The sequence below is a fragment of the Perognathus longimembris genome, chromosome 9 (genome assembly GCF_023159225.1).
Source record: "Perognathus longimembris pacificus isolate PPM17 chromosome 9, ASM2315922v1, whole genome shotgun sequence".
NCBI lineage: Eukaryota > Metazoa > Chordata > Mammalia > Rodentia > Heteromyidae > Perognathus > Perognathus longimembris.
Window position 1 is genome coordinate 58,198,161 of NC_063169.1, and position 18,266 is coordinate 58,216,426.

At 39.4% G+C, this 18,266-nt stretch overlaps 1 protein-coding gene across 2 annotated transcripts in view; it reads left to right on the plus strand.

Moving 5' to 3' along the window:
• Positions 1 to 18,266, plus strand: part of Aig1 (androgen induced 1) — a 210,876-nt gene that overhangs the window by 123,806 nt on the left and 68,804 nt on the right. The window contains exon 4 of one of the 2 annotated variants that reach the window (XM_048354212.1): positions 15,540 to 15,767. The exons of the other annotated variant lie outside the window; for it this stretch is intronic. Within the exon in view, the coding sequence (XP_048210169.1) occupies positions 15,540 to 15,557 (18 nt within the window). The 3' untranslated portion in view covers positions 15,558 to 15,767. Of the gene's footprint in view, positions 1 to 15,539; positions 15,768 to 18,266 lie in introns of those variants that run through there. 2 annotated transcript variants of the gene reach the window in all.

The following is an 18,266-nucleotide window of genomic DNA, read 5'->3' on the forward strand; positions in this document are numbered from 1 at the left end:
AATGCATATGGCTCCTGCCTCTTGACTTCAAACACTTGTGATGAAAGAGGAACTCAGCGTTGCCTGTTGACTGAATGAAAGTTACCTCTTCCCTCCAAGTAATTGGACACTTTCTCTGCCATCAAAAGTAACCAAAAGTTCTTAAAGAATATGACAAGACTTGCTTTATATCCTAAAATTTGGTCTGTTTTAGAGAAAGTTCCATGAGCTGCTGGGAAGAATGTGTACTGTGAAATATTGGTCTACAGCAACTAAGGTTTCTTTGTTGATGATTTTATTTTCTATGGATGAAAATAGGTTATTGAAATCTCCCACTATTGTCATACTGAGGCCTATCAGTGCTAGTAAACAGTAGTATTGGATGCATGTGTGTTAACAACTGTTTTATCCTCTTAATGGATTATTTATACATATGAGACAGAAATGACACCTACCAAATTGCCTTAAAAGGGGGAGAGGCAGTAGATGGGTTAATGGACTATAGCAAGTTGGTCAAATACACTATACAGATCTATGAAATTTTCACATAAAACTCTGTTGTACTACTAACAAATCGTAAGAATATGACTAGAATGTTTATTTATTTTGCCTCTTTTAAATTAAAACATGGAAAATATTGATCGAGGTTTTAAAGTATTTAAATTAAAAGTAGTGATGGAGCCAAGGGGCGAGGGGCAGATGAACAAGAGGAGGAAGTGGGGGTGAAATGCAGCCAAGAATTCCTTGTATATACCCCAAAATTAAGAGAAGTAATGGAAGGCATGAGTGGAAGGGGAGTGAGAATACTGAGAAGGGGTGACGCTGACCAATGTGCATTGTGTTCATAAACTGCTTTGATAAATGGTACCTCTTTGGCACAACCACATTAATATAATAAAAACTTCTAAAAATTATTAGTTAATTAAATGTAGTAGTGAACATAAAATTTCTAAAACTACCCAAGACTTTTTTTCTTGAGGCTTTTTTTTTTTTTTTTGCCAGTTCTGGGGCTTGGACTCAGGGCCTGAGCACTGTCCCTGGCTTCTTCCCGCTCAAGGTTACCACTCTACCACTTGAGCCACAGCGCCACTTCTGGCCTTTTCTATATATGTGGGGTTGAGGAATCGAACCCAGAGCTTCATGTATACGAGGCAAGTACTCTACTATTAGGCCGTATTCCCAGCCCCTCCAAGACTTTTTCTTGAATCTTTACATAAATAGTAATTATTTGCTGAGGAAAAAAATAGAAAGAGAAATTTTATGCCTATAGTGAAAAGCCAGTATTTGCTTATAACTCAGTATGTAGAAAAAAAAATTTAACTTGGTTCTTGGCTGCCTGCCAAAATGTTTTAGAGCACCTTTGAATTGCCTCTGTCCTGATTTGAGATGCAAATTTGTATCTGATTTATATGACTCTACTATCTCTTGGCATGTTTGTTTTACAGCTATAAAGGCACAAAGTTGATTAATATAATCAAAATGGCAATATTGCCAAAGGCTATCTACAAATTCAATGCAATACCCATTAATATCCCAACACCATTCTTTAATGAAATAGAGGAAGCAATCCAGAAATTCATATGAAACAATAAAAGACCTAGAATAGCAAAAACACTCTTAAGCAGAAAGAACAGTGCTGGAGGAATTACAATACCCAACTTCAAGCTGTATTATAAAGCTATAGTAATAAAAACAGCTTGGTACTGGCACCGGAACAGGCCTGAAGACCAATGGAACAGAATTGAAGACCCAGAAATGAACCCACAGAACTACGCCCACTTAATCTTTGATAAAGGAGCTAAAACAGTAGTATGGAAGAAAGATAGCCTCTTTAACAAGTGGTGCTGGCAAAACTGGCTCAACACATGCAGCAAACTAAAACTAGATCCTTATATATCACCCTGCACCAAAATCAATTCCAAATGGATTAAAGACCTTGAAATCAAAACAGACACCCTGAAAACACTAAAGGAAGGAGTAGGAGAAACACTTGGGCTCCTTGGCGCAGGACAGAACTTCCTTAACAAAGACCCAGAAAGGCTACAAATCAAAGAAAGGTTGGACAAATGGGACTGCATCAAACTGCAGAGCTTTTGCACGGCAAAGGACATAGCTCGCAAGATAAACAGAAAGCCCACAGACTGGGAGAAGATCTTTACCGGACATTCAACAGACAAAGGCCTCATCTCTAAAATATATGCAGAACTAAAAAAATTGCCTTTTTCCAAAACAAAACCGCAAAGAACCAATAGCCCCCTCATCAAGTGGGCTAAAGACTTACAAAGAGACTTCTCTGATGAGGAAATGAGAATGGCCAAGAGACATATGAAAAAATGCTCTACATCACTGGCCATAAAAGAAATGCAAATCAAAACAACATTGAGATTCCATCTCACCCCAGTAAGAATGTCATATATCAAGAAAACTAACAATAACAATTGTTGGAGGGGATGTGGCCAAAAGGGAACCCTACTTCATTGTTGGTGGGAATGTAAACTGGTTCAGCCACTCTGGCAAGCAGTATGGAGATTCCTCAGAAGGCTAAATATAGAACTCCCCTATGACCCAGCAGCCCCACTTTTGGGTATCTATCCAAAAGACCACAAACAAAATCACAGTAATGCCACCAGCACAACAATGTTCATTGCAGCACAATTTGTCATAGCGAGAATCTAGAACCAGCCCAGATGCCCCTCAGTAGACGAATGGATCAGGAAAATGTGCTACATATACACAATGGAATTTTATGCCTCTATCAGAAAGAATGACATTGTCCCATTTGTAAGGAAATGGAAGGACTTGGAAAAAATTATACTAAGTGAAGTGAGCCAGACCCAAAGAAACATGGACTCTATGGTCTCCCTTATTAGGAATAATTAGTACAGGTTTAGGCAAGTCATAGCAGAGCATCACAAGGCCCAATAGCTATACCCTTATGAACACATAAGATGATGCTAAGTGAAATGAACTCCATGTTATGGAAACAGTCGTAACTACTTTCAATGTCCTATGTGTATCTGTAGCTTCTATTATTGATGATGTTCTTGTATCACCTTCCTGTGGTTGTACCTACACTATCTCTGTAATCTTATCTGAGTATATTGGAAACCGTATATACTGGTATTGGAAGTAGGAAATTGAAAGGGAATACCAAATTTGAGAGACACAGGGTAAAAAAAGACAAATAACTACAAAAGCAATACTTGCAAAACTGTTTGGTGTAAGTGAACTGAACACCTCCGTGGGGGCGGGGGGAAGGGAAAGGAGGAGGAGGGAGGGGGGTATGAGGGACAAGGTAACAAACTGTACAAGAAATGTATCCAGTGCCTAACGTATGAAACTGTAACTTTTCTGTACATCAGTTTGATAATAAAAATTTGAAAAAAATTAATAAATTGCATTTACTAACTTAAAAAAACAGTGACTTAGCTTTGCAGCTTATACAAGTTAGTCATCTTACTGAAAATTAATTTATAATATGTAAAAGGAGACAGCAGCTCTTGAGTGACTATGTATATTTATGGATCCATTATAATATCTTAATCAATACATTTTTAGGTCATGAAAGGGAGACAAGTTCAACCAAATGTGAATAAAATGATTTCATTATTCAAATTAAAAAAAGGCACAAAGTTGGTTTTTAAGAGAATATCTGTGTTTAAAGGAGTAAGCTTTTATCAACTTATTTAATGTTTTTATTGTTGTTATAAAGTTGGTTTACAAAAGGGTTACAGTTATGTAAGTCAGGTAAAAAGTACATTTCTTTTTGGACAATGCTTATTAACTTTCAAAGAAAGTTTTGATTCGTATCTCTACATGAAAACTGCTCACTTGCAAAACAACTGTTTGCAATTGCTTGTGAATCCCATAAAATGGTGCATGAGTGAATCGAGTTTACCTTTTCAGTTTCAACATTTATCCACTTTTTGAACTTAAAATAGTTCTCTTTTTTTAGTGCAAAGGTAAAGAGTCACATCTGTCTAGTCCTTTCATAAAAACGATAGTTATAGAGCTGCTTCTCCTTAATCTTTTTTATTCCAGAAATATTTTTCTCTGCATAAGACAATTACTCAAATAATTCTAGCAACTCCTGTGAATGTTTTACCTTACCTTTATCTCAGCATGGGTTTCTGGAAGGGAAAAATATAGGTAGCTAATTTGTATTAAATTTAAAATGCTAAATCTTCGGATTCATGTAAGTTTATTGTGTGAATAACAAAATTAACTTCTTAGGTGACTACTAAAATAGTACAGGAGTACCAAGGGGTTGCTCCTTCATAGGCCCTCTCTGGGAACTTTGGGCTGTCCGGGCAGGCCAGCTGGTGTCTTGTTTCCACAGCTAACCTAATGCTGTTTCAGTGCTATGTTAATACTCTTGACAAGGATGGACTTCTAATGAAGTTGCCCCTTCAATTATACTCAGTCTATCAACAAAGTATTCAGGGCCTGGTATACATGAGATACCAGGTAAAGGGTTGAAGGTTTCTTCAAACAAACAAAACAGACTTTCCTGTCTAAAACTCTGACCGTTACCATGGAGAAGTCATGTCTTCCGATTTAGCCAAAAGACTAGAGCTCTCTTTGGGCTAAACCGTTTTCCCATGGAGAACCCTCACAGATCATTTAGTGTTCTTTCAACAGAACTCTAGCATTTACTTCCCTGCCTTCAATGTCTAGGCCTTAGAGGAGCTGCAGGTGGGCTGGCAGCGGTCTACTGTAAAGATGGACAGCCAACCACAGGAACCCAGAACCAGGCAGATGGGCTGCAGGAAGAACAGCATCTTCTCTTGGTGATCCATGTTAGTGAGACTCAGCTATTCTCTCAAGTCCACAGTGTCCCCCATTATCTGCTAGATATCTATTATCTAGCTTCCCTCCCCATCTCTAGCTCCCCCTTTTCCTCTTGACTAATGATCTCAAACACTCCGGTTGTGATTTATTTCTGAATAGGTCCTACTGTGTAACCCAGGCTAGCCTATCTAGTAAATCCTCCTGCCTCAGCCTCTGAGTAGTGAGGTGGCAGGCATCTACCACCACGCGTGGCTTGAGAGCCTTCGAAACATCTTGTGAAGCAGTTTCTTTTTCCTTAAACAATTTATTTCTTTATTGTCAAAGTGATGTACAGAGGAGTTACAGTTTCATATGGAAGGCAGTGAGTACATATCTTATCCAACTTGTTACCTCCTCCCTCATATTTTCCCCACCTTCACCCTTCCCTTGTTCCCTCCCCCCCAGATGTACAGTTGGTTTATAGCGTATTGCTCTTGCATTGGTTCACCTTTTACCCTTTGTCTCTCCATTTTGATGTTCCCCTTCCAGTCCCTAGTTCTGATAAATGTATATACAATACCCAGGTTACCAAAATCAATTACAGTGACATCAGGGGTAAAACCATGGGGAAGAAAGACAAAAGAACAAAAGCATAGTTTCACATGGTATGTTGAAAATAATAACAACGATAAACCAATTATTTCCATAACTTGGAGTTCATTTCACTTAGCATCATCTTACATGTTCATATGTACATAGCTATTGAACTATTGTGATCTTCTGCTAGCCTTGACATGTACTAATTATTACCAATGAGGGAAACCATACAGTATGTGTTTCTTTGGGTCTGGCTCACTTCATTTAGTATGATCCCAAAGGATCACATGCAAGACCACATTGAAACTACCAGCGCAACTATGTTTATCACAGCACAATTTACTATCGCTAAAATGTGGAACCAACCCAGATGCCCCTCAGTAGATAAATGGATCAAGAAAATGTGGTCCACATACACAATGGAATTCTATGCCTCTATCAGAAAGAATGACATTGCCCATTCATAAGGAAATGGAAAGACTTGGAAAGAAAAGTCCTAGTGAAACAGCTTCTTGTATGTAAAGCTGGACTGCTGAATCGTGTCTAGACTTTACTCTTCCTCTCAGGTGTTCCTTCATCCTAAAGTCTCAGGCCCTTCCTATAACTCTGTAGTACCCACAAAGACTCCTTGGAATATGCTCTGAAAACCTCTGCTCTTTTCTTTACCTTTGGGCTTTTTCATAGTTTACCTTTCTCTTTTTTAAATTATATTTTTGTTGTCTTCAAGTAGCTGTACAAAGTGGTTACCATTGGACAAATCAGTTTATGGGATATATAACTCATCTTGATTGATGTCACCCCTTTCTTCTTTCTTCCCCATACCTCCCAATGCTATTCCTCCCCTCAGTGTTCTTTTTTTTTTTTTTTTTTTTTTTTGCCAGTCCTGGGGCTTGGACTCAGGGCCTGAGCACTGTCCCTGGCTTCCTTTTGCTCCAGGCTAGCACTCTGCCACTTGAGCCACAGTGCCACTTCTGGCCATTTTCTGTATATGTGGTGCTGGGGAATTGAACCCAGGGCCTCATGTATATGAGGCAAGCACTCTTGCCACTAGGCCATATTCCCAGCCCCCTCAGTGTTCTTAATTTTGTAGGATATGCATTAATTTTACAACTGCCCTTAAGGCTTTCCTTGTTTGTTTGTACCATGCCTATTTATATGCAGGCTGTACTGTTCCTGAGAGAAGTATTATCTCTGACCACAGCTGTTGTGGTCAAGGGAAGGTAAGGGTTAAGTGGGGGCAAAATATGGCTTAGGAAGGCTGTCCCTTCAACCATGCCTGGGTAACACACAAGTATTCCAAGAACACTGGCAGCAAGAGAATCCAACAAGAGAAGCTGAGCAGCCATTGGGGAATCTGGACCGCATTTGTTGTATAAACAAGCTGGTTTCCCGGGTTTAGACTTGGGGAGTGCTACCAGTGCACCACTAAATAAATCAGTCCAAAGGTAGGTGTGGTCTGAGAAAATGGGAAAATAAAAGTAACCTTCATCTGCCTCCTGATGTAGGTGTGGTGCTAGCTTTTCAAAAGTATGTTTTTCCCCCTTTTCAAGATAGCCGGTATGAAACACCAACTTGGTCTCCATTTAAGAGTTCAATTCTTATTCCCTCCAAAAGGCAAAAGCTGCTTCTGTGGACGTGTGAAGTACTGCTTAGCAGGATGTCTGGCAAAGACTTTTTTGGTAATGTGGGATCACACCAGTGCCATGGTAGAAATGCAGATTTGGGGCCAGTGGGAGGAACTGTGACCCTGCTCAGAATGTGGCTGTAAGCGGACTCTGGGCCTCCACTAGGAGCAAAGCCTGAGTCCAGGACCTGCTCACACTGGGCCTCCATGCCTGCAATGTGAGCAAAGCACTTAAAAGTAGTTGTTCTCCCCGCTAATATTGGAAGACCTTTGGCTCCAAAAAGAAGGAGTTAGCCTGAGGAGAATGAAGTTATAACTGGCTCTGACAGCAGTTCATTGTGTAATTGTGCTGTACAAGTAGAGCCTTTGGTTTCTCTTTCTGTGAAAGAAGCATTCCACAACGAATGTGTCACCAGTTGGGAATGCCAACAAAGCATTTTCGAAACTCTACTATCAATTCCCTCTCCTCTATTTACCTTTAGGTTTTACATTTTTACCTGTGAAATTTAATCCTTAAAACTCACCAGAAGCATTGCACAGTGGTGTACACCTGCAATCCCAGTACTTGGGAGGCTGAAGAAGGAAGGTTAGTGTTTGGGGCCAGCCTAAAACAGAGACACCCTGCCTCCGCCCCAAACAAAAACAAGACAGAAAGCTAGAGAGACGATTGATAGATGAATACTGTTTAATAGATACATAGATAATGACAGATGTGATTGAGATGATAGTTGATAGATACTGATGATACAGCTAGGTTAGATAATGATTGCTATATATGATAGAATAGGATAGATGGATGGATGGATGGAGAAAGAGAGAGAGAGATAGAAGATAGACAGGCTCAGAGCAAAGCCATTTTTTCTTAATATCTTTAAAGTAATGTTATTATTTGGACATTTTTATATTTAGAGATGATTTTGATATTTTTGATATTCAGAAAAATATTTGATTCTAAGCATATGGAAGAATATTCATGGTTTATATGATATAAGGACATCTCAAGTACAACCCACTTAAACAGTTTCATTAGTGAGGAAGCAAATGAGATTACGTGAGACTTTAGAGGGATTTCCTGACCTTAATGTCTCTTTTATTTCAACAGAGCTTTTCCTAGCTTATTGTTAGAACACTTATTTCCTCACCTCTCTCATTTCATCCTAAAGCTTTAAAATACCAATCTGTTTATATTACTTGCATGTTTAAAATACTCACTATTTCCCCCTGTCTGTATGTGTTACTCTGGATGGTGATAGCATATTTATTCCTACTGATAGAGGAATTAAGTATAATAACTAATATATAATAAGGATATACCTGACACTAATAAGAAAAATAATAACGTGTCATTCATTGTTGAATTTTAATAATAATAGGTATTAGAATAATGTATATTATGTTTAGGATAGGAAAATTAAGTGATCAATGTGGAATCCATCTTTAAAATGCTAAGTAAGTAGAGGTACAAATTGTTCTTTTTTGTTTGCCAGTCCTGGGGCTTGAACTCAGGGCCTGAGCACTGTCCCTGACTTCTTTTTGCTCAAGGCTAGCACTCTACCACTTGAGCCACAGCACCACTTCTGGCCTTTTCTGTATATGTGGTGCTGAGGAATCGAACCCAGGGCTTCACGTATGGGAGGCAAGCACTCTACCACTTGGCTATATTCCAAGCCCCTCAATTGTTCTTATTTATGTGGAGGTCCATAAAGATACGACAATGAATTCTGATAAGTGTTAACCACGGGGAAAAGGTTTGATGGTTACCATGTCTCCATCTCACAATTCTACATTCCAATCAACAAGAAATAAAATCTACTCCATATATATAGTTAATTTTCATACCTCCTGTTTGAATTAAAGCACTGGGTGTTTTTTTCATATAAAATATGCATGACCTTGGGATAATCACTTAAACTTATTGGGCTTTAGTTTTCTCATCTAAAAATGTAGGACTAGAAATAAATGGACCCAGTAGATATTTCTTGAATGTTCCTGATAAACAATACTGTGCCAGCTTGTAATAAATGATTCAAATATAGGGTGATATAATATTTCATCTTTATATCTCTCACAGTACTCATAGAAAGTACTCATTAAATTGTCACTGAAGTATAAGTTTGAAATGCTGTTGACTTAATCAAGGTAGCTTTCCTGGAATAACAGAAATGTTAGAGAAGGTGGCAAGTTATATTCTCTTGACCTTCCTGGTAAAGTAGCCAGTCTCATTCCAGAACATCTGATGTCTTTCCTATGTTAGTTGCTACCCAAACCCCTGTTCTCTAGAGCCCAGAAAGTAGTTGAAGCATGAAATGACTCCAATCCCATCACCTTTGCCATGGGTCACAGGGGTAACTCTGCCTGGCCTTGCAGCCAGTTCTTAAATCTCAACATCTTCAATTTAAATATCAAATTCTAATATTTCTTGAATTTCAAAACCAAGTCCTGAGATGACATGACATTGGGTGATGAATCTATTTTGCTCCAATTAGAGATAAGACGATGCAGGAACGGATGTTGGCTTAACAGCATAGTGAAGACAGCTTCTCTTTATGGGTCTTGGGGAATCGCCTTAATTTTGCTGTGCCAGGTATAAACATCTATGATTGTCTCTCTCTGTCATGCTCATAGTTTAATGAGTTCATTCGTTATGGTTTTTCTTGCTTTACAAAAGAAAGGAATCCATACGGCGAGTTGGATACTGCTGGAAGCCAGCTCTAGACTGCCTGCCTTCTGCACTGTCCCTGGTGCTCTGGGTGCCCATAGTAATGTTCTGACATTCCATTGGGCCCTGCCCCCTCAGTCCTCATCCTGCTGTGCACTGGTAATGACATGATCTCTGTGAGGAGAGAAGGTGTAGACTTTGACTGGTTTTCCCACTGGTAAATAAAGCACAAGTCAATTTGCCTTTCCAAGGGTGAGAGATTTCTTTTTCATAATCTCATCATCAGCCTCATCAAAGAAGAAGCAGTAACTTTGCCCTGGAAAACTTCAACAGTGAGATTGGATCCTGTTGCTTTTGTCAATTGCCTTCTTTAAAAGCAGATGAAAGTGATCCATGACATGGCCAGGAGCTTTCCCTGAAAGGGCGTCACAAAGGAAAGAGAAAATCCTGCCTTCAAACTTCCCCCATCTGTTAGGGAGTATCAAAGGCCTTTCAGCAGCTTTGTTTCAAAGGAGAAGAAAATATTGATTGAGCTCTGACTAGGAGTCATTGTCTTTAGACAGAAAATAAGTTTAACTACTGGAGAAATAAACATTAGGGGGCATTTGGAGAAAGCTCATCTAGCCAGTCTTCTTTTTTATTGTTTTCACAGAGATTTTTTTTAGTTGGGGATGGGGTACCTGCTGTGAGCATCCATCAGATAGAGCTTGATGAGGATCCTTTCATCTGAGAAAAAAAATGTCTGCTGCTAGTTCAACAATAATTTTTTAAATGTAAGGAAAATGTGTAATGCTCATCCAGATAATTAGACTTCAGGACCTCAAGCAACACCACCACTAACAATGGGGTAACAGAAGAATGCTTGGGCCTTTTATCTAGAAAGTCCGTTTCGTAATGGGTGGTGCATATTTCATGACGTATACTGTGAGGGAAAACACCAGAGATGATGATGACAAAACTTTAGTCACATGGTTTTGGAATGTGACACGGGGTTCCATTCACTGAGCTCAAATGCATTTCCATTTGGGGATGAGGGGAAGGACCCTAATTAAAACTACACATCACTGCTTACATGCACATAGTCATTCATTCATTAGTTATTCAGGGTCTGCCGCACGTTAGACTGTGTACTAGGCACAAGGGATTTAAAGATGGATGAGTTACTAGGAGCTGAAATTCTAGTAGCAGAACACACTGCAATGTGGGGTGCTAGGTTTGTGTAAGGGGCTGTGGAAACCCAGGAGACAAGCTGGTCTTTAGATGAGATACTGGGAGAACTTTATTCCAGACGCCTCTTTTCCTAAATAGAATTTAGTACCAACCTTGCATCAGAACAGATTTCTGTGAGGTCGTGTGCTCCATGTTTTTATAATATTGGAAGAAGAAAAAGAATCTGAAATGTATATAGATAGCTTTTTTCATTTTTTTTGTATCTGGCTGTGTTTTATAGATTAACAGCAGGAAAAAATACATGGGAAGTATACATATTTATAGGATTTTTTTTCTGACTTGAAGCAGCTAAACCTGTGTGTGAGAAAGGAAGTCTATGAAATAAGCTTCTAGAATAAAAAACAACCTTTCCCTTCCTAAATTCTTTCTGGCATGCTCTGTTCCCAGGACCCCCCTCCCCCCCCATACATCTGTAGAAGAAAAGTCATGGATGGGGCCTTAGAACAAAAAAACTGACTAACAAGAGAAAAGCATAAAAGTATATGTAAGTTTGCCATGAAAGCCTTTCTACACTGAAGAGATTAGTAAACCTGTGCTTTTTCTGTGCTAGGTTTGATGAAGCATAGAGAGTTGTGAAACATGACTGAATAAAGGAAGAACATTAAGTATACACTTGCAGGCACTGGTGGCTTTGTAATCCTAGCTACACAAGGGGCTGAGATCTGAAGATCACAGTTCATAATCAGCCAATCAGGTGGAAATCCAAGAGACACTTACTTCCAGTTAACCAGTAAAAAGTTACAAGTAGAGGTGTGATTCCAGTCTCAAGAAAAAAAACAACAAACAAGCAAGAATCAGAGGCCCTGAATTCAAACCATACAGCACACACACACACACACACACACACACACACACACACACACACACACACACACACACACCTGCTCTTGTGCTCTTGTAGTAATTAACTGGAGGAAAACAGGCAAGCAAGCAAGGCCTGTTTGTTTAGAATCTTGTGTCTTCAAGATAAGGATTTCCTGTACTCTACGAATAAGAAGGTTATCTCAGTGAGGTCTTCTCACCTGCTTCAAGGGAAAGTCCCAAAATTCTTCCTAGGTGTATGACTTGCTCTAGAGGAGAAAGAGATGAGGATGAAATGAAAACCACCGTTTGGTTTCTTCCATCTTCTTGAAAACCCTCAGCATTGTTCATCACATTGCTGTTTTCCCTGAAGAAACAAACCCCAATGGAATGGAAGGTTTCACCTGATACGGACAGTTTGGTTTGTTTGATCCTGGGAAGCCTCTGTGAGCTCGCAGGCTGTGCCAGTTCTCAGGAGTGGAGCACATAAGGCTGTTGTCCCTCCCGGTGACCTTCGAAGCCATCTGGGCCTAGAGCTGTGTCTGTCCAGCTCAGCCCAGCAGGGCAGAGCCTCTGCCTGCGTATGCAGATGCCTCATTCGGACGCCATGTCTGTGACTCACGCCATCTGTTGGTAATTTGTCGTTTTTCTGGAGTCAGGGTTTTCAAAGTACTCTGTGTCTGGCATCCCTCCATGAGGTGCAGAGTGCGATTTCCTGAACCCTCTTCCCATCCGTTCTGGTGGCTGGGACCCAGCACTGAGTCAGGCTGCCATGAATGTAATGATGTTGTCCTTTGCTCTTCAAGAGCCTCCCACCAAGTGCTTGCCCCCTTTTGAGCCAGTGCTGCTCTTTGTAGGACTTGTTTGAAGTACAGCCAAGCTGGCAGCCATGGGGATCCACTTTTACAACCTCTAGCAACGTAGGCTCCAGTCCTCTGTGTCACCGGGCCATCTGCTTAGCTTTCTCTCTCCTCAAACTGTAAGCAAAATGAGCCATGCAAACCAAATATAAAAAAAAAGAAGCTTCCCCAAATAAGATATTTGCATCAGGTCAGCCTAAATGACTGCTTTGTATGTTCTGAACCATATTTTTTCTCCATGCCACCTAAAGAAATAGTATTTTCAGCAAGAAAATAGACAACCATAATAGTTTTACAGAAGCTCAGTGGAAGCCTTCACACTTCCTGTCAGCACAGGTGACCTTGCTTCTGGTAAATTAGGAGCCTAAACCTTATCCTTGTGGCTCCAGAGTACAAGCATTTAACTTCACTGATCCCATGCGCCTACTAATAATTACTTAGTGTATCACTCAGGCCTTAAGTGTGTATACCCCCATCCATTAGCAGTTATTACTCATTCATCTACCAAGCAAGTATTTTGGAGCGCCTACTCTGTGCTATGCACTGTGTCAAGCCCCAAAAGACATGATGATAAAGAGGTCTAGTCTTGTTGGGGCCACATCTGTATCTGTCTGTCTATCTATCTATCTATCTATCTATCTATCTATCTATCTGTCTGTCTGTCTGTCTGTCTGTCTGTCTGTCTATCTAAGACCTTTATAAGCATCACATGATGTGCATAAGCAATAGCAAATATAGGATATGCTCATGTCTAGCTTTCCAGTTATTGAGCCTCTTAAGAAGCTAAGGAATTTAAAAAAGATGAATATAAAGCTCTATGTGTGTGTGTTGGTGGAATCATCTGGCTTCTTTTTCTCTTGATTCTCTTGGCTATTGATCAAACAACGTGTAAGTTACTTTTGACTCTAATTGAATTTAGGTGTGAAAGAAGGCTAGGTTTTAGAAATATAAGGAAAAGGAAAAGAGCAAAGGCTAGATTCGTGAGAGAATGGAGAAAAAAGAACCCCAGGAAGTGACTCAACCCCAGAATATCTGTGTACATGGAATAGACTAATGGTGGCTAATGGCTAGAAACTTAGTTGGTTTTCACACCAAAACACTCAATAGGTACGTGTTTATCTGGTGCTATTTCAGATGTTTAACAATGCCACTAAGGACCCAATTTTGTTGTACGTTTCTAGGCTTCACTCTAAAAAAAGTAGCTCTCCTTTTTTTCTTGCCTTTACTGGTCATAGGTGAGACTCTAAGCTAATCATAATTCATCCTCACGCCTACATGTGAGGATTCTATTTTCTTCACGTTCATGAGATCCCCAGCAGCTGCAAAATCTATGTTCCATTTGCAGGGAAGAAAGTGGGTAGACAATTAATGATGTCTTCCAGAAGGAATTGTATTTGTACTTTTATTATTTTGGGACTTGTATCTGGCCATGTACCCCTAGAAAAGCCTGCCTGAAAAAATTGTAATGAGTAGGAATACTCGGAAAGACATCTTGGAGCAAAATCATTGTTGTGCCTGAAACAGAAAAGTAGGGATACAACTGCCATTCAAACACCTCTGTGAACTCCCTGTGATTAGTTTATATCCAGAATAAAGAAGGGACAATTAAAACTTCCCATTTCTCTTCAATTCAGACATTTAAAAAATATTACTGGGAATGATTGATCTCACTAGGACAACCTCAAAAAAAAATCTCAGTTATCCAAAAGACTTCATTGCACTGGACATCATGATACAATGATGATGGAGACATATCCACTCATGGGTAGAAATTTCAGATCATCACACATTTCTCTCACACACTTGTAATGTGATAAGTGCTTTGCCAATCGGGTGCTGCTGGCTCTTGCCTGTCATCTTAGCTTCTCAGGAAGCTGAGGTCCGAGGATTGTGTTTCAAAGCCAGCCCTGATAGGACAGCGTGTGAGATTCTCATCTCCACTAAACTACCAGAAAGCTGGAAGTGGAGCTGTGTGGTTCGAGTGGTAGAGTGCTAGCATTGAGCAAAAGAAGTTCAGAGATAGTGCCTAGGCCTCTGAGTTCAAACTCAGGACTGGCATAAGAGAAAAAAAAAAAAAAGAAAAAAAGAAAGTGCTTTGCCTAATGTGTGTACAGACACACTCCACAAGAAGAGGAATGTCAGAAAATTCAAGAGGAATTGTCTTCTCCATATCTGGCACAAGACCTAACACGTGATCTGTTTTGAACATGGTTACTGAATAAATGGATGATTGCATAAATGAAGTGAGGATCAAGCTACCTAAAAAACTGGAATTGACCCACTGATCCCCTAGCTTCACTATATTACCATATGTTGGTTCTAGTATTTGGTAACAACTTCTGAAATGAGTCAGCAGGTGTGGAAGTGGAGGCAAAGGGTCTCCCTGTTAGTAGAAATATGAAATATATGAGAGTTCAGGCAGAACGAAGCCAATACCTACTCCCATCTATAATGGAAAGACAAATGAAGTGGGCAAAGAGCAAATATTTATCAAACTACTTATGAAAAAGTGTGAGGCTTATATTGTAGACTGTTCATCTAGACCTCCTAGGTTTGAAGCCTAGCTCTCTGGCTCTATGAATTCTGCAAGTCATTCAACCCGCCTTTACCTCAATTTCTCCATCTCTAAAGGAAAAAAGAAAATAGTAACTATCTCTGAGAATTGTTGTAAGGACTAAATGAATGTATGTAGTGGAATTCTTCATCACCATAAACTTGAAACACAGTGAATATCATATGAGTTCTGACCACTTGAGCTTCAAAATCACCCTAGGAAATAAATGTTTCACTCTTCCCAGAAGGTGAAAGTTTAGAGACAGCAAATTGAGGATCTAGGTGTCCTAGGTCAGTTATGTTTTAAGTGGCAGAATTGGAAGTAAAATTTAGCTCTGACCTTATATTCTGTACTGTAAGACATGTATATGCCTACAGATTATTATGCTACAAGTAACAAAATACCTATTAATTTGAATGTGGCTGAAAAATAGCTGAGAGTTCATAGACTTTTTCTTTTATCAAGGTGGATGTTTATCCATAAAACAGATCAGCCACAGATACCTCTTGTTTACTGGGTCATGGCATTAGGAAATCATAGATGTCAGCTCCCTATCCTATCTCTGACCCTAACCTTGGACCAATGTCAAGGAGGATTTTCCTAATACATAAAACTATTGATGGTGTAAGAGCATTTTTTTTTGTTTTTTGTGCGTGGTTTATCTTGTCTTATTTGTCTATTTAGTCTCCAATTGGTCATGAACAATTTATATGTGTGTATGCACATGTATTTGCCTATTTTTTAAATTTTTATTTTCAGTAATTCCTTATTATATACAATGTATATTATATATGTGTAGGATGAGCATACACGCATATGTATATATATATCACAATAAATAAGAATTATTGAAAATTAAAAATAGGCAATTCAGCCCCCAAATTTTGTGTATTTAGATTCAACAGACAAATTATTAAAGAAATTTCTAAGTGCTTCTTCTCAACTCCTATACTTCCTTTCCCAAGGCTCTGTACCAATGGCAAGTCCCATCCTCAGTCCATATCTGAATATCTACTTTCAAGGACTTCCACAAAAAGCTAGTTATTGCTCAGATGGAAACACTACACGTTTCTGTTTGCTCTTAGATTATGGAGAATCACTCAGCTTTCTATAGCTTCTCCTTTCCAAACATTAGGCTGATGTGTGAAAGGTAATCTAAGAAGAACCTTTGTCACTGATCAGAGGCCTTTTAAAAATTAATCTTAAAGAATTCTACAAAACAGCCCCTACAGCTGATCCTGTGTTAGATACAAAGAAAATGTTATTCTTTTTCTTTCTTTCTTTCTTTTTTTAATTTTTGCAGTACTAGAGTTTGGACTCAAGCTAAAGTCACTTTTAATAAAGGCTCCTGGTCATACTTCAGAAACACTATTTTAGCACAGAACTAGCTCAAATCCCTACATGGAATCCCAATCTCTGTGTGAAAAGACCTGACCATCTTAGAGTCCTGTGGAGTTTTTCATTCCTCAGCCTACATCCCTGCCTCAAACCAGACTTTTCTGACAGCTTATTAGAATTTTTGTTTATTCCCAGAGTGCAGATTCCTACTTGGCTGCCCCTGCCTTTCCACTTCTGGACTGAGGCACTGAGGGACACACAAGAAGAAAGGAGTGAAGGAAAGACTTTATTTCCATGCACCCCTGCTGTTACCCCTCCTAGCAAATGCTCCATTTCCTGTTGCATTCATTCCATTTATATATAACAAGCATTTCCACTATGTGTCAGGCCCCATTCTACGGGATTTACAAATAGCAATTTATTTAATCCTCAGGGCAACCCTTGCTATTTCATGTTGATGAGCAGTGCTAAGCCACAGGCCATATATCACAAGGGCACATGGGTAGGTTTTGATCTGTTCAGCTCTTTTTTTCAAGGTAAAAAGGAAAAGCTTTGGGAAGAGGATGGGATGAGCATAGTGTGGGTAGACTTTAACTTTACTCCACGTATTGTCAGCCTTCTCATCATTGTGACAAAATACCAGACAAAACAGTTTAACTGGGGCAAGATTTACATTGGCCTAGTGTTTTGGTGGTTTCAGGCCAGAGTCACTGTCACTTGGGCCCCTCCCATTGGGCTGGATGGAAGGCTGGATGTCATGTTGGTGAGGTCGCAGTAGAACAGACATGCTCACTTCACAATAGCAGGAAAACAAGCTACATCTTTCCAGGGGCTCACGCTACTGACTGGGCCTCCCCTCCTAGAGTTCCTACCATCTTCCAAATTGGGGCTACTCGCTGGGAGCCACACCTGTAACACCAATGGAGACAGATTCATATTCAAACCATAACAGTCCAGGAGAAGGAAGAGTCCTGGCATGAGAAAGCAGCCACATCTCAGCAGGAACACAAGGCATTCCAGTCTCTAATGAGAAAGCATGACCTTCAGTTAGAGGCAGAATCTGCAACAGAAGATAATAAGATCAAAATCACTTCTCAGGGCCAAATGCACACCCAAGGACATGGCAACACATCTATGAAAACATCATTAAAGGTACTATGCTACGTGAAAGTTGGCATATGTAACTTTGTTCAATCTTAACAACAGTACAAGGATGATAGGGCTATCCTTGTTTTCCAAATGGAAAAGATAATAAAGTTTTAGTGAGCTGAAAAGACTTGGACATACTCAAAATAGCTAGTTCTTTCTAACTTGGAAGTCATAGGTCCACACTGTGGAGAGTTTATGACTAGGCTAAAAGGTGTTTCCATAACCTCATAAAGTTGTTTCTTTTCTCTTATCATAATCCACAATTCAGCTTCTTTTTCAGTCCTGGATAAATAAGAAATTGGTTATAGAAGAGCATTTGTAGTTGGATGTGTAGATATTAAAGTCTTACTGAATATGGAATTAAAGTTCTATGGTATTTTCACAGTTTAAATCAATCCAAGAATCTAATAAAAGCCAAATAATTCTAGGATGGATCATCTGGAGTGGCAATCTTACAATGTCAAATGAAATCATGAAAATGACATTCATAGGAATTTCCCAAAAAGAGAAAGCCTTTGCATTCTTGGAATTAGGATGGTATTTTCCAGTTGTCGTATACTTGCTTGGAAGCCCAGCCTTATCTTTCTTTGAATGGCCTGCCAGTTAAAAATAGCTAGATAAAGTATCCTAGATACTTAACCAAATTCCAGGAATCTTCTGACCAGCTGATATCTCTTCTTCCAAGATGATCTTGACTCACCTCGA